This window comes from Hermetia illucens, chromosome 3 (genome assembly GCF_905115235.1).
Source record: "Hermetia illucens chromosome 3, iHerIll2.2.curated.20191125, whole genome shotgun sequence".
In the NCBI taxonomy this organism is placed as follows: domain Eukaryota; kingdom Metazoa; phylum Arthropoda; class Insecta; order Diptera; family Stratiomyidae; genus Hermetia; species Hermetia illucens.
In genome coordinates, this window is record NC_051851.1 from 132,350,312 (window position 1) to 132,367,734 (window position 17,423).

General features: G+C 39.6%; 1 protein-coding gene across 1 annotated transcript; it reads left to right on the forward strand.

Moving 5' to 3' along the window:
* Positions 1-2,297: 2,297 nt before the first annotated feature.
* LOC119652153 (odorant receptor 2a-like) lies at positions 2,298-13,123 on the forward strand (the record flags this gene model as incomplete). Its single annotated transcript, XM_038056098.1, has 4 exons — positions 2,298-3,019; positions 11,320-11,680; positions 11,744-11,785; positions 13,115-13,123. Coding segments are annotated over exons 1-4 (1,134 nt in total), but the record flags the coding sequence as incomplete, so codon positions are not given.
* Between the last annotated feature and the right edge of the window lie 4,300 nt (positions 13,124-17,423).

Below are 17,423 nucleotides of genomic sequence, written 5' to 3' on the forward strand. Positions count from 1 at the left end.
GGTTCGGCGGTTTTTGAGTTAATCGGCTGTGATAAATAGACAGACATTGAATCGATTTTGATCAGGTTTTGTTTTGCTCAAAACCTTAAAAAAGCCAAAAAAGCTTACTGTGGAAAGGCAAAGGCACGGCAATTCTTAATTTTCACTAAAAAATCGCTCTTTTTAAGGTTTTGTGTATTTTTCTTTAAAATCAAAATTTTTTCTCATAAATTTTGACAGTAGATTCAACTGTAGACTATGCAGACTTTCAAAAAATTGAAACATTTATGGTTGCTTCAGATTAAAATTACGCTCCAAACCGGACGGGTATTCTGATTGCGACATCATGGGAGTGGGTGCAAATATTACTGCTATTTTGTCTTTTTTTAGAGAACCTAGAAAATTTTATTTAAATATACCTAATAAAGACCATATTATTTAAAATATCTAAAATATAAAGCTTCTATGAGTAGAAAAACCTAAAAATTTATGAGTATGTCAACGAGCAAGTTGTTGCTAAAGTTGCTGCCAATGGACTAAGCTCGAGAGACTAGTAAACTAAATTTTTATAACCTACTTGGGTTATCTAATTCCTCGAGAAAAATAATATTTGCATTAATAATCCATAAAGATTTCAGCTTTTGGCGCAGAGGAGTTTACAACATTCGAAATTTATTTCGAATGTCGTTAACTCGATTGACAGTGGCCACCATCGGTGTTCTCCGTAGCGGAGCAGGCCGTGATTTAAAAAAATAATAAAATTTGTAAAAATGAATTTAGTATGTTGTCAGTACGAGGAAAAGAGTCGTAATAGGGCGAAGCGTTGTCCTGCAAGTTATTGCTTCAATTGTATTCAACTCAAAAAATAGTTAATTAGTTATAAGCCGTCAATTTGATTTCAAACATTGCTGATATAACAGAGAATTTAAAATTAATTAATAAACAAATGAAATAAAGTGCTGATTAACTAAAAGCCCACGAAAACAATTTACTGACAATTATGCAGAAGTGTGCATATGCAGTGCATAATAAGCAGAAGAGTGTTTCATTTTAAAGTTTTATGTAAGACGAAATCTTATTGAAATTAGTTTACTGTTCGTCTCTCTTTTAGTCTGCCTGTCTGTTACACGCAATTTTCTCAGAAACGGTTGTGTCGATTAATACCAAATTTAGTGGGAAGGTTGTGAATGCCCATGTACACAGTAAAATTTTTCTCATCGAATATAGTCATATGGGGTATCAAATGAAAGGCCTCGATTAGTACTTTCCAAAGCTAATCTCAATTCTGTCATTTAATGCAAAAGGGGGCAGGGTGGCGCCTGGAAAGTGGTAATTTATTTCATGGAGCCATTCTCAGAATCTACCCAACCGAAAAATCTGAAAAAAAATCACGAAGCTGCTAAATACCTTACCCCCAATATCTTTTCAAATAAAGTAGATCTTCTTTTTCCTTCAGCCTTTGTCCCGTTCACAAGCGGGGTCGGCTCGTCGTGATCGGCTCCGCCATTTGGCTCTATCGAATGCCTGATCTGGGTGCAATCAATTTTTCAAATAAAGTTGATAATAGTATATTACTACCACTTTTAGTCGTTAACTGTAAAACCTCCTTTGATTTCATTCTAGGAACATATAAGTAATATAAGCTACAATATAAATCATGATTTAACCAAGTTTGATGGAAATTGCACTATTACAAGTTATAGTAGGTCAAAATTGTCGCATTAGTGTAGACTTTGAATTACGCTTAAGTCAGTATTCTGACATAATAATGTATAGTATATGCTTTACAAGCTAGGTACAAATAGGACAAGTGTCCATTCAATTATGTTTACATAAGAAATACACAAACCCTTTCATACATGGATTGTCCAGACTTGTCTTTTTTTAAAGGATCGACGTCTGGAAATTTTGAGATAGTACAGATTTCTCTGACGCTTTTGATACAAAACGCGTAAAAGAGAATTATGAGTTTTGAAATTTGAAAATAAAGTCTCTACTGATTAATTCTTTTATGGATTTAGGAGACCCGAGCGGTTTACGCTTAAATTCTTAAATCAATTTGGATTTAATTGATTTTGTTGAACTTGCTCCTTTGTGCTAAGCAAATTGATTTTCTTATCAGCCCTTTATTTAGTTTTTCACACCAACACTATATAATTGGGAATATTTCCTCCGAAATATTATGAAATAAGTACTCATCGTACAAGGGTTAAATCCCTTGTTTTTTGAAACCATTTCCTGTGCCTAACTAAGCCATATAAAAATAACCGGTTTTCGGTGGAATATTCATTCGAAATCTGACTTCCGGCGGTTTCAGAATGAGGAAAGTGAACAGCAATCGCGCCTTAGAAGTACTTTGGGTTTCTATGAGGATCTTAGGACTTGATCCACCTGAAAAACATAAAGTTATTTACCAAGTCTATTCCCTTTGCCTCAATTCCACGATAACATTCTACTATCCGATATCGATGATTGTCAATATGTTCCTTCTTGATACGAAAAAGGAAGTGGTTTCAAATTTAACTTTAACAATAAGTATGTTTGTTTGTGCTATGAAAACTTTGAATAATTATTTGAAACGTAAGGAACTACGGAAAATTCGTGATTATTTGGCGAAGCTTGACGTTGATGTGAAATTTGCAGCTGATGAGGAGTATTTGGAGTACATAGTGAAAGTGTCTTTCCGATATTTTGTTTTTTATGCAGCAGCTTTCGGATTGGTTATAGCGACTTGTGAACTTCCGGTGATGTTTGCACATGAAAGGCGACTTCTTTACCCAGCATGGTTTCCTTGGGATTGGAAAAATTCAACGCGGATCTATTACATAATTCATTCTTACCAACTTATTGGCATTGTCATCCAAATCTACCAAAACTTACTCAATGATACCATCCCTGGAATACTTATGTGGCTTCTCAAAGGACATTTACATGTACTGAAATCCAGGATTGAGAGAGTTGGCTATGATAAAAGTTTATCTGCTGAGGAAAATTACACTGAATTAGTGGCTTGCATTAAAAGTCACAAAATTTGTTTGGCGTAAGTACGAATATATTTTCGGACTAAGGGTGTGTTCTTCAAATACATACGTGTGTTAATAAATTTTATGCAAAGCCCATATATTACTGCTCTTATATGGTGTGAGGTTTTGTGAAATTCTCATCCAGTCTAGAAACAAGGCGCACGTCATTTCTCTTCTTCAAGAAAAGACCCGCGTTTGGACTAGTCTGTTCACCTCTACACTTTCAACCCTCTTCATCTACACCAACCTAGACCTTTCTTTGATATATGCACTCTTTTCAAGGTTTGTCATTGCATGTTAAACAAAACGTTTTTTGCATTATCTCCTCCAATCCGGCTTGTGTACATATTGAGCGTATTTACGGTTTTCCCTACCCGGAACTCATTTATTTTCATTCTCCCAATCAACGCCAAATGTTAGCTAAGTGAAATCAGAGTAATAATCCTAGGCGAACGCTATGCAAACAACGTTGGGCTGCATTTTAATTAGACGGTTGGGCTTTAAAGCCTAGGACTGCTGCAGCACGGTTTATATATACTATAATACTATATGAAAGTGAACCTCACCCTGGAGACATTTGCTTTTTTTTCTTTATCTCATCGGTAAGGGAACATCTCGTTTAGATTTCGTATCTCGTTTAGATTTAGTATTATATGAAATGTGAAGTGAACTTAGATACTCAGACAAATATTAGCAACTGAGTGGCTATTCCCTTGATGATATATTTTCTTTGGTAGTCAACGAGCACTAAGAATGATAGAGGGCAAGGGTGTGTTTTAGCAGATGCATGGGTTCCTTTTTCTCTTTTCTCTACAAATAATCATCATTTAGTTCGCGACTGACCAATGCAGTCCTCAGGTTGTTGAGCCATGATTCGCAGCGAAGCAATCAACAGACGATGGTTTCATAGGGATCGATTTTCCTTTCAGTAACGGAGAAAAAATGGCTGCTTCTTATAAAAATATAGTCAATTTATATCTCACTGTTCCCACTAGAAAAATTAACAAATTGAGACACTTATTGCCAAACAAAAAAGTCTCCATAAAATTACCTATACCCTCAGTACCCTTTATTTCCACAAGATCAAGACCATCTCGCTTAATTAACAACATAGTCGATTCTCGTATTGGACGGTTGTTTGAAGGGGTACCAATATTTAGCATAAAGGTATAGCGGCTTTAGACCTCTAGACTGACATGTTCAAGCAAACCGCCCTCTATGATTCCGTTGATCAATACCTTCCTGAAGAATATCGGAAATATTTAGCCATAAATTACAGCAAATAGCTCTTCCTACAAAAACATGAAGAACATTTAAGCTTATAGGCCTATAAGCCTTTGACACACTTTTTCAAAAACATGCGAATATTTAGGACTTGAAAAACTGACTGTGAAGGGCTGTTTCTACTTTAAACCTTTCATAAGGGTTTTACATAGAAAATACAAACCACGATTCCCAAGGAATTTCGACTACACTATAGTATATATAAGTAAATAGGAGCCTATCACGGCAGAAGTTCTGCAAGGTAGCGTCCTCGGTTCAGTTCTCAAACTACTTTATACATTGGACCTTCTCACCTCATTATCACCACTTTTGCGGACGACACTGCAATCCGCCAAGACCACCAATCCCATTAGCAGATGTAAAAGAATTTGATTACTATCCCAATAGAATCAGTGCAGGAACAGCGAAGGGCGGAAGCAAGCCTCGGTTAAACAAGCTTTCGAGGTGTTCTTTGATATGTTCCAGGATGATTTCGCTCAAGATGGGTGCCCTTCTTCGGAATCTTAACGATCATCTCCTACTTCCACTCATTCGGAGAAAAGTAGTGAATTTCGTGATAATCTTTTTAGAGAGGAAAAACTTTGAATTTTGTGCCTCCGTTATTATGAATAATTAATTCAGTGAAAACCTGAAAATTTGATGATTAATAGAACTTGGAAAAAGATGCTCAGAGAATTTCAGTTTCAAAATCAGCACTTCAGATAGAAAGAAAAGCCGTAAAATGTATGTAGGAAAATTGGGGAAGATCGCAGAAACCTGCACGGAAATTTCCGGAAACGAGCGGATATCGTCATCATTCATTTAGAGGGAAAACGGGCTGGGTCATCATCAACACTGCAGGTCTGCCTAAGTAAAGAACACCAGACACCTCGGGTTTTGCGCCGAGAATCACCAATTTAACATCACTAAAAGCTCTCTCTTTCATCGCTCTATCTCAGCCAGGGTCCATCACGGCTTCTTTTCCACACCGTAGATATAGACCGAACGCAGTCAAAAGTTCATAACTTTTCTCATTAAGGATTGAATTCTCCGATTATTACATGCACACTGCTGCCAAGAACATTGTCTTGTACAGTAAGAGCTTTGACCTTACGGTGAGACGCTTCGAGAGGAACAATCATAGGGGGTTTTGAAGTCGATGAAAAGATTATGCAAATGATGGCATATTCCAACCGCTTTTCCATCACTTGCCGCAGGAGGCAAACCCGATCTGTTGCTAATTTGCCTGGAGTAAAGCCTCTTTGGTATAGGCCAATAATATTCTGGGCATAGCCCCCTTTTTATGTACGGGACAGATAATTCCTCGTTGTTAGTCATCAGGCATTGATTCGCTATTGCACACCTTGAGCATAAGTTGATGAACCGCTAGGTATAATTGGTCGCCTTCATATTTGACCAATTCGGCTGTAATTCCAACGGCTCCTGGCGACTTATTATTTTTTAAGTCGATAAATTGCACGGACTGTTCTTTTATACTTGGTGGTGGCACTATTTGTCCGTCGTCTTCAATTGGCGGGTCCTCCAACCCGCTGATATTTTGGTTGTTGAGATTGTCATCAAAGTAGTTTACCAATCCCAATATGGCCACACGGTTGGAAATTAAATTCCTTCTTTGTCTTGACAAGATGAGCATCGACCCTCCAGGCTTCCTTTTTCCGCCGGTGAACTCACTTGTCCACTCGACGGAGTTCGTGATAGCCTTCGGCTCGTATCCCAACTTTTTAAGAGTGTAGCATTAATCAGTATGCAGTATTCTTTCTTCTGTTGCTAGCTTAGATTCATCGTCAAACCAGTCGTTCCCACTTTTTAACGACTGCGATCAAGTATATTTGGGGCCTTACCAATGGTAACATTCTATAGGAGGTTATGAAGATCATTTATTGATGCTTCATCTCCAGGAACTCGATTAGCTGTGGTTATTGTGGAGGGCTTTGTTATGAATGGCTTCAGTATAAAATGTAACCTGATTTTCAGAGGGGATTCTAAGTGGTGTTGTAATTTCGGTACTATGCCAATGAGTTAGTGATGTGCGTTTATGTGGGCCCCCTATATGTTCCGACGTTCATCAAGGCTGAGAGGTGGTGGCATTCAATCAGAACTTGGTCAATTTGTTTCAAATTGGCACCATCTGGAGAGGCCCATGTATGTTTGTGGACCGCATTTCGCGCAAACCAGGTACTTCCAGCAACCATTTTGTGCGGTACTGCTAATTGAATAATCCGCAGTCCTGTATCGTTTGTACTTTTATGTAAGCTATCGGAGCCAACGTATCGCGCGAATATCCCTACTTGGTTGTTAAAATCTCCAAGCATAATTTTGATATCATACCTGAGGTAGACTTCGAGGGCCCGTCCCTCTGCCTCTTATCCTTCTCTGAATGTACAGTGTTCTGTGTAAGAGGTGTGAACGTTATGAGGCTTACCAGGTGTACAAGATTAAATCCGCCTTTTTTTCAAGAAATCCACACTTTTTTATAGGAACCGAAAAAAAACTTTATTGAAAATACTGGCCCTTGTGTAGACAGCAAGGGTCAGTATTTTTTCTCTCTCGGGTAATTTATTGATACCATTCCGAAAAAAATTGTTTATCTTTCGAGGCAAACCATTGTTCAAGCCATTTTCGGACGTCTGCGTGCCCATCGATGAAAACAGATGATAGTTGGATAGGGCCAGGTCTGGTGAATAAGCGCGGTGGGGTAGTATCTCCGAGTTGAGCGTTTCTAAGTAGTTTCAAACTTTTTTCGACGTGAAAATCAGCTTTTCATGCCTTCGTTGATATTCCGGCCGTTTCTCATTCAGAGATCGATGCAATTTTATGAGTTGTTGGTGATAACGGTGGGCATTGACAGTTTTACCAGTTCCAACAGTTCATAGCAGACAATACCCCGCTGATCCCACCACACGTCTTCTGTCCGAAGCGATTTGGTTTGGCAGAAGATGTCGTTGGTTGGTTGGCATCAATCCACGATTTTGGTTTGTTTAGGATTCTCGAAATAAACCCACTTTTCGTCGCCAGTCACAGTCCAATGCAAAAACATTTTTCTTTTGTGACTGGCAAGCAAGATTTCGCATGTGTTTTGGCGCCGTTACATCTGGCTATCGTTCAATTCATGTGGCACTCATTTTCCGATCTTTTGACCCTTGCCCATTGCCCGTAGATGCATGGAAACGGCTTGTTGAGAAACATCAAATTGCTTGGCGAGCATTTTCTGGTTTTAGTATCGTCTTCGCCCAAAAGCGCCTCCAATTCGTGGTCTTTAACTTCCCTGGGCCGATTTTCACGCTCCTTGTCGCTCAGATCAAAATCGCTATCTTTGAACCAACGGAACCAGTCTCGGCACGTTGTTTCCGATATAGCATTGTCGCCGTAGGCTTCCACAAGCATTCGAAGCCATTCAGCGGCTGATTTTTTCAAATTGAAACAAAAAAGTAGGGCTCTCCGCAAATGCTCTTTTCTGGGAACAAAACTGGACATGATTATTGAAGAGAAAAGATATGATTTTGCATGAAATGGTTGATGATACGGACTGACAATTTTTGACAAATGTACTAAAAAAAATATGGCGTGCTCATAGCAGCTTGATACCCTCACTGACGCCATTTATGAGGAAACAGCGGATTTAATCTTGTACACCTGGTATATTTTGAAATTTGGCTCGGAAAAGCAGAGTGTAAACATTTTCGCACGATGAATACCTTATACAAATAGCGGACTTAGTTCTAGATTCAAAAAGACAGACTCCAACAGATTATAGCAATGCATTGCTATGTACGGGCATCTAGTGAACTAAAAAACAACATAAACGGCAGGGTTTCAGAAAGCGATTCTATGGTGAAAAGGCGATTAAGAAACTTCATAGTAGTAATTAGCATATGATCGTCTGTACTAAACGTTGGATTAATTTTTCATTTGTACTGATATAGAGCCGTAGAACTCCGACCTGTTGTAGTTAAACCTTGATGAAAGTTTAAAATTGTTTGGGGCATTGTTTTCAAGTAAATACCCTCTGTTTACTATTTCATTCTTCAGTAGGAATTCATTGCAAAAACAGGCAGTTTCAAGCTGCAGAAATGTAATGGTTGATACCTTTTAAAGAGTTACCTATTAGGAAGTCTTCTGCCAAACTTATCGTCACTAAAAGAGAAAAATATGGTGGATGGCTGAAAATTGGAGGCTCAGTTAGGAATAGGGAGGACAGTCGAAGGAAGCCGTCAGATTAATGATGGAAAAAATAGGGGTTAAATAGGGGCAAAGTGGAGTATTCCTTAAACAATATTTCTATCATAAAGTTTTTATATACTACATGTTCTGTTCGCTCAGTCCCCTTTTCCATATTATTACTTTCCGACCAACCATCACAAAACTTGTATTCATAATCAGAAATAAAGTATATCACGAACTTTAGGGACTAGCTACTGGCTACTGTCCAATCAACCTCCTTCCCATTGGAAAGTTTTCGAAGCAGCAGCAAACATGCAAACATGAGGTTATCAAGGCTGAAATTCTGCAAAATAGTGTCCATCATCCAGTTCTTTAACCGTTTTATACCTTTTAGCTCCCCATTATATCATCACCACCTATGTACACGACATTACAATCCTTTACGCCCACCGAACCTATTAACAGTTGCAAGAGAATTTGAAGATTATGCCAATAGAATCTTAGATAAGGTCAAGCCTTCTCTTTGTAACCAAGCTATCAAGATATTCTTTGATACGTTCAAATATTTCAATTATTACTTTCGCAACAAAAAATTCAAACAAATTCTAGAAAAGTTCTAGCGTTGGAATCTTAACTATTGTGCTAGTAGCATAAAACCCACATCTTCATACACAAATAGATAACCGAACTGATATCAAAGCACATTTTCTGACCATAGCGGGATATCATACTCATACATCCATGTTAGGTAGATCATATTTACCTAAATTGTAGGGTTAAAGAACATCTAGGAACACCTTCCTTTACACCAATCGTTGGTAGAGCCCAAAAAGAAAGGTAAAAGAATAATCACTTCAAGTTCTCAACTTCACTAAGCTAAGCCATTCACAGTTGAGTCAACTGGTATCCGCCGTCAAGTCACGATACAAATCCTATTGCTTCCAGTGATTTTAAAATCGACTTTCCAGACGGCAGCCTAATGCTCTAACCATCGAGCTATCGGGACACAGACGTCAATACCCATATGAATATCTGTGAAAAAAAATTCCTCTGACACCGACTGGTAAATTTTTAAGAATACTGAACCCGATGTAATATCAACGATTGCTGTTACCTGAACAGATAGGGCTTACTATAAGCAGTATTACGCGCACCATACATTAGATGTATGTCGTCTTGTGGTCAGTGAGGTCGACGCAATCAGTGACAGACATGCCTGAATGATTTGGGAAACTCGTATTAGTAATCAGTCAATGGTGAGCTGGACCATTAAATTATTTCTTGTATCAGGGCACCCTAGAGAAAATGGTGGTTGACAACTGGCGTCCTTCATGATCGATACCTCATCAAGTGTCTTGAATTCAAACTCAACAGCGGTTTCGTTCGCCGTTTCTGAAAGCTGGGGAGTCACCACAGGCAATGAACATCGATTTCCAATTATGGAAACATAGATGTTGCGTTAGACCAATGGCATCACTTGCTATGATCATATCCGAATCCGAATCTTCCTGAAGTCAAGAGATATTGTTAGCACTATGACGTAATCGAGTGAGTTTACCTTGGTTTGATAGGTTCGATCCACATACCGCTTGAAACGGCACTGTCAGTTGGGCACTGCCCTCAGGAATTATCACAGTACGTCAACTGTAGAGGTGGTCAATGTGTCCCCACTACAGATCCCAAGAGATTTATTGATGTCAGAGGATATAAAAGCATTATCTTAAATGTTTATCCAAATATGTAGAGGATTAATGGCCGCGTTCTCAAATGGCAGCACATAATCACCTCTGAAAGATTCTTGTCAATAAAGACTTTCCCACCTTCACCTACATTGTTGGCTTGACCAATCGTATTATATAATTGGAACCACTGGTTCAGGGTTATTAGTCCCTAGCTCATATTCAATTAAGCATTTGCTTAGGCTAAGATTGGCTGTCATTTGAAGATACATTTCACAACTCCAAGTTAGGTTAATGCTGAAGACCTATCTAGGACTGTAGGGTAAGCGAGTGCGTTTTGCAAAATGAGTGCTGCACGAATTAGATTGTTCTTTACATGTGATGCGGATATGGTACCTTTTTTCGGAATTTGCACTACCCACCAACCTAAAAGTCACCAACTCCAAAATACTGACAGAACCAATCATGGGCAGTAAGCATAGCCTGAGAAGGGAACGCGTGTCCTTCGCCATTGTTTCCAAGGAGTAGAAAGTTATTATATTCTGATACCTTAATTTGGGGTTTTTACCTCCGTTTACCATGATAGTATCAAAATACCCCCCTCCCATTAGACTCAGAGATTTCAGAGAGAGCACGTCCTTTACCACTGCGGGAATAGGGCTCAAAATTAAACCCTATCTTTTAAAGGGATGTTGATCGATAAAAATTAGTTTTTATCGAATTTGAAGGGGACAGCACCTTCTTCTTCTTCCATAAACATTCCCCTTCTAGGGATGGGGCTGAGATTTCAATCTCCACTAAAGCTATAATTTAGTCATCAGCTGGGAAATATTGCTCAAACGAAGCGCAATATGCCCATACACAGCACAACCCGTTGCGCAAAAGACTTCAAACATGTTTGAAATTCGTCAAACATTTGTGCAGACGATAGCAAAACGTCATTATCGTAAAAAACGCTGTTTAGGGCGTTGGACATTGTATGTCCTGTGCGACAGTATCTATAACCAGAACAAAGCGGAGTGGCGAGAAAGGGCCTCACATTTATTATAATAAAGCGTAGTTTGAAACTATTTATTAGCTTTTCCTGTTTTTTTGTTTAATATACTGCAAAATACTCATATATGCTTTATAATTTTTTTCTAATTTAGCTGTATTATACTGAAGTGTGTTTAATCTCATATACCATATTCCAGGTTTCGAGACCAATGCCACACCTTCATTTCACAAATATTGGTTTTTCAATTCATTTCCACCGAGTTCACTCTATGCATGACAGCAATTTATATTTTCTTCGTTGGGGACAACTTTATGGAAATTGTCTACCTTTCTTGCTATTTTATGAGTATGATCTTCGAAATAACCCTTTGTTGTTATTGTGGAAGCGAAATGGTTGAGGAGAGCTATCACTTTACAACAGGCTTGTATCATTGCAATTGGATGGAACAAAATCTGAAATTCCGTAAAGTATTAATAATTTTTATGCAACATTCGCAGAAGCCATGGACCATCCTTGCAGGAGGCGTTATAAGTGTAACTCTTTCAACTTGGATGACTGTGAGATTACCAAGGAAAGAATTTACTAATAGTTGAACTAATTTTTTGTTTTTGTTTTTTCAGGTACTTAAATCAGCCTACTCCTTGTTCGCCGTTTTGAACCGAGTCACTTAAGGGATTGGCTATTGCACCTTACGCAATTTAAACACTCAAATTCGGCACTTGCCACCTATGGGTTAAAGCAACGGAACTATAGCAACCAATTACTAATCAATAAATATATTTTGATGTTTTAATGTTGTCGGCGTTTTCTTCAAGGTGGAATATTAAGATTAATAATCTAGCAAATGAGCTGCACTGCTAGACATACACGTTGCCATTCCCCAGTAACAATTGTTCTTTGATCTGCAGAAAAAGGAAGTGACGGTCTTTGGACATTTTAGTTGCCTCATAGCAATCTTGTATTTGCTAAAAATCATTCATTTCTAACAAATCCTTAACAAAAAGCTAAACTAAGGAATCACACAGCACGGGTAGATTGGTAATAAGAATAGTGACTTCTGACAAATTGATTACTAATTTAAATAAATTGGCAGCATATGGACAAAAATCGTCAATATGTACAATATCATATTTTCAAATCCAATAAACATTTGCAAATTGGCATTCTGCAGTTAGTGTATTTATAGAATCGGACAATATTGAAATGCAATACGTGCAATGCAGGAAATAAAGGAGCATATCATGAGGTTACAGTAATACTGGGGAGGTATTCGAATGTATTCATTAAGCCCTTTGATTTGGTATGGCACATAATCACGCCATGGGAAAAAGTACGCCTTCATTTCATATGTACTGGGAGCTCCTCTTCCCTTTAAAACTGAACGGATTAAACGGGCTACACCCTCTCACTAAGTAAGGCAACAATAGGCTTTTCCATTTTCTACTTGCAGCTAGCTAACAGCAACAAATCATAAACCTGGCTGTGGATGGACAAACAGATAAGTTCCATAAGAGACTTAGATTATCAATAAGTGTCCAGCAACCAAAACCGGGTGTTGCGTATTCTGAAAAAGGGAGATACTGTAGGTAGGAAAGTGGAGTCCAAAGTGTAAAAATCAGCAAGTGAGCTGTCCCATAAATAAAAGTCCATGACGAATGGACCAGGGTGGAGCGTTAAGAAAAAGGAGGAGATGGTGATTCTCTTCCTGGTAATTTCATCCGAAATGCATAGCAGTATTAAACTTCATGTTAGAGTTAGCGAGTCAATCACCACTACGCCCCATTTTGGTCAATTTCTGACAACGTGCGTTCTTTTTCTAGTCATGTAGCTCTAGGATGACCCACTTCACTGTCATCCTGGTATAACTTAAGGTTGTTGCCCTTTCTTAATGACTGACATCATTACGTCCGTACGTTCGGTCCGTACGTCAACAAAGTTGTAATGACAAATTGAGATTCAGATGGTCACAAGACCATCCTGAGTGGCCGGAGACGACCAGGAGGGAAGAGCTATCCCAAAAACCTAAAAAATGGCAAAATTGACCGTGGAAGCCCGCCCGCAAATTTTGAAGCTCCATGAAAGTGCTCCTTCGACACGTGCTCCACGCTTCTGTGCTAGCCAGGCGTGGGCGCGGGGTCCTTTGAGTGATTCGATCCCTCACGTGTCATTTTTACAAAAATCCACTTGTCGTTGCGGTGCGTGGGTCCGCACCGGATCCTGAAAAATACTGGGTTCGCAGTCTGTGAGGTTCTTGCTCTATCTTGACATTCTCAGATCGTGATTTTGGAGGATGTCCTTATTTGCATTAAGAGTTTTACCTGGTTAAGGAAGAAAAGGGAAGAAGTGAGCCCTCAAATTGAAGAGAGAGGTGCTCAGATTAGTGATTGTATTAATGTAAAAATTTAACGAAATGAATAATCATGCAAATTCACTAGCAAATAATATAGGTAAAAGAGCTAGTACAGGTACATTCAAAGAAAAAAAATATATAAATATATAAATAATGAAATGGAAGGAAATGAAAGTAGAAAAGTAGTCCGAAAAAAGTAAACAATAAAAAATATAAAATATTAATATTAATAATTCCGTTGAACACCTATCTGTCTTAGTCCTGGACGGAGCCGAGGGCGGATTGTCCAGGGTACGGAAAAGCATCTCAGACTTAAGTAGGCGAAGGCACAATCATTTCCAGCTGCACACTCTTCAAGAGATAAAAAAAGTCAACACTGATACATAAAATTGTAGCTCAAGCAAATTCAGTGGCCTTTCTCGGATCACATCTGATGTTCCTCAATCACTGGCTATAAAAATGAAACTGAAATGCAAACCACCGAACTGAAAATTATTTTTCATTTCTACAGCACAAACTCACGATTCTCTAATTCACAATTTCGTTTACTCCCTGTGAAGACAATTTTACGGTCCGATAATCGTCTACAGATTCAAGACATGAATATAAACAATTTCTCTCACTTTGATTCATGGATTTATTTTCATAAAATTAACAATTTTCCAAACGACGGATACTCTTTCTTTGAAGAAACCAAATTGATAGACAGTAGCTTACTCAGAACAACAATTTTATTTCATAGTGTATATATACAGGGTGCGGCAGCATAACTTCCTTTTTTCAAAACTCAATAAAAACTATTGTATGCATCGCAAAATATTTATTTATTTTTTATAATGTAGGTACATGTCTAAAGTTTTTATTTACATTATTTTGAAGATCAAATCTGTTCGTCCCCCATTCTCCATACATTGCGTAAACCGATTTCTGGCGTTTGTCATGACTCTTATTAGCATAGCAGGTGTTATGTTGGCAATTTCTTCTTGGATGTTCGTCTTCAAATCTTGTAGGGTTCTTGGACGGTTCACATAAACACGGGATTTAAAAAACCCCATAGAAAAAAATCACAAGGGGACAGATTGGCCTCTAATTGAGATAAGGCGCTCTGGAAAGTGTTCTCTCAAAACAGCCATCGATGCTCTTGAAGTGTGTGCTGTTGCACCGTCTTGTTGGAACCAAGTGTCCCCCAAATCCAAATTTTCTAGCCGTGGAAAAAAAAAATTCTGTAGCATGTTTACATACCGGTCCGAATTCACTGTCACTATAACCTCATTTTCCTCAAAAAACCAGGGACCAATAATTCCAACTGAGGAAATTGCACAACCACACTGTGACTTTGGGTGAATGCAAAGGCTTTTGATGCAATCCTCGAGGGTTGGTGTCAGCCCAGTAGCGCATGTTTTGTTTGTTAACCGACCCACACAAATGAAAATGGGCTTCATCGCTAAAAAAAAACACCCTCGGGAACGACATCAAGAAGAAGCTCACACGCATTCATCCGAGAATTGAAGTCACGTTCTGAAAGTTCCTGCACTGTCGCCATCTTATAGGGATGAAAATGAAGATCATCATGAAGAATTCTTCTCACAGAACGATTGGATAGTCCAAGGGCAGATGCGTGTTTGCGCGCAGAACGCCGTGGCGATCGCAACATTGACGCTCTCACTGCTTCAATGTTCTCAGGTGATCTAACGGGCCGAGTGACTCCAGTTCTTCCTTTTGTCGCACTCGCAGTTTGTCTGAATGTAGTGACCCATGTAACAATTGATTTGCGGTCTGGGACGGGAGCCAACGGGGCTAAATTAAGGCAACTCCGAAATGCACGCTGTGTTGCAATAACCGAACATCCGCTTGAAAAGTAAACCTCAACGGCAAAGGCACGCTCCTCACTATTCCAACGCATGATGGCGACTGAACCATGTCGGGACAAAACTTTACAGTATCCCTTCTTGAACGAGACCACTAGCGCTCCGCTATGACATCAACTAACTGAGTGGTGCGCATTTTAAAAAAGGAAGTTATGCTGCCGCACCCTGTATATTTCGGGAGCGACTTACCCCCTTCATCAGTACAAAGCGAGCGAAACAGTTTTTGTAAGCTGAAATAGGCTCTGTTGGCAACCAAGAACCGTGCGGATTTCATCGTCTTAGCTGTTATCGGTTGTGATTTTCGATCCTAGAAAGTCTCAAAGTTGTAGTCTCCTATCTTTATTGTTTCGGTTTGATCAGTGCGATTCGATATTGTCCGTTCTTTCCGTTTTGGCGCTGAAGCTTCCATCATGTAATTCGTCTCGCTTTCATTAATGTGCAGCCCAAGATCTCGCGTCTCCTGCTCGATCTGGATGAAGGCAGACTGTACATCTTGGGATGTACTTCCCATGATGTCGACATCGTCAGCGTAGACCAGTAGTTGGGTGCACTTGAAAAGGATGGTGCCTCTCTGCGAATCACTTTCTCCAAGGCCAGGTTGAAGGGGACGCATGATAGGGCATCCCCCTGATGTTGTTGATGTTGAATGGTCTCGAGAGTGATCCTGCTGCTTTTATCTGGCCTCGCACATTCGCCAAGTCAATCTTATCAATTTCGTCGGGAAACCGAATTCTCTCATGGCCGTTTACAGTTTTACCCTGGTTATGCTATCATAGGCGGCTTTATATTATTATAAATACCTCTATAAGTGCTGCACTGAGTGATATCCACTTCTTATGTATGAGACAGATAATTCCCCATTGTCAGTTGTCAGGCATTGATTCGCTGTCCCCAACTGTAAGCCACTTGGTGTAATTGGTCGCCTCCATATTTAACCAATTCGGCTATAATTCCATCCGCGCGTCTGGTGCGGTTGCTCCCTGTACTTTTCTAGTTCATAGACTTGTTGGGCTCTCCCAGACTTCCTTTTTCCGTCTGTGAAGTCGCTTCTCCGCTCGACGGAGTTCGTGGCAAGTCTCCGTGCATGCCCGCGTTCTTTGAGAATGCAACATTACTCGGTATGTAGCATTCTTCCGTTCCGTTGCTAGCTTACATTCATCGTCAACCCAGCCGTTCCGACTCCTTTTGCGGCTGGGGCCAAGTATGCCTGTGGCCGTATCCATAATAACGTTCTTCAGGTGATTGTGAAGATCATTTGTTGATGCTTCATCTCCAGGTCCTCTGTTGACTGCGGTTATTGCGGCATCCATTTCCCTCTTATAGGTGTCGCGGAGGGTTGTGTTGTGGATGGTTTCAGTATTCACTCTCATCTGATTGCCAGAGGGGATTCTAGGTGTTGTCAAAATTCAAAATCGGAGTACTTTGCCGACGAGATAGTGATCCGAGTCTATATTGGCCCCCTATATGTTCTGACATTCATCAAGGCTGAGAGGTGGCTGCGTTCAATCAACACGTGGTCAATTTGGTTGAAGGTAATCTCGTCTGGAGAGGCTCATATATGTTTGTGGACTGCTTTCCGCGCAAACCAGGTACTTCCAACAATCATTTCGTATGGCACTGCTAACTGAATAATCCGCAGTCCGTTATCATTGGAATCCTTATGTAAGCTATGGACGCCAACGTATCGCCTGAATACGGGCTCCGTTCCTACTTGACTGTTCAAATCTCCAAGTATGATTTTGATATCATACTTGGGACAGGCTTCGAGGGTCCGTTCAACTGCCTCCTAGAAGGTATCCTTCTCCGACTCTGCAGTCTCCTCTGTAGGGTTGTGAACGTTAATGAGGCTTATATTTTTAAACTTGCCTCGCAAACGCAGAGTGCATAGCCTTTCACTTATATTTTCAAAGGCGATAACAGCAGGTTTCACTTCACTTTCATCAAATTTAAATCATGTTTGGCATTAGATGCCAAGTTTTTCACCACCGACACATCGGCACCCGGGTGCCCGTTTACTCACTCCCAAAAGCCTGAAGTACCGAGCTGTATGTTTACTCCTTCTCTTGTCGTCCATGGTGGTTT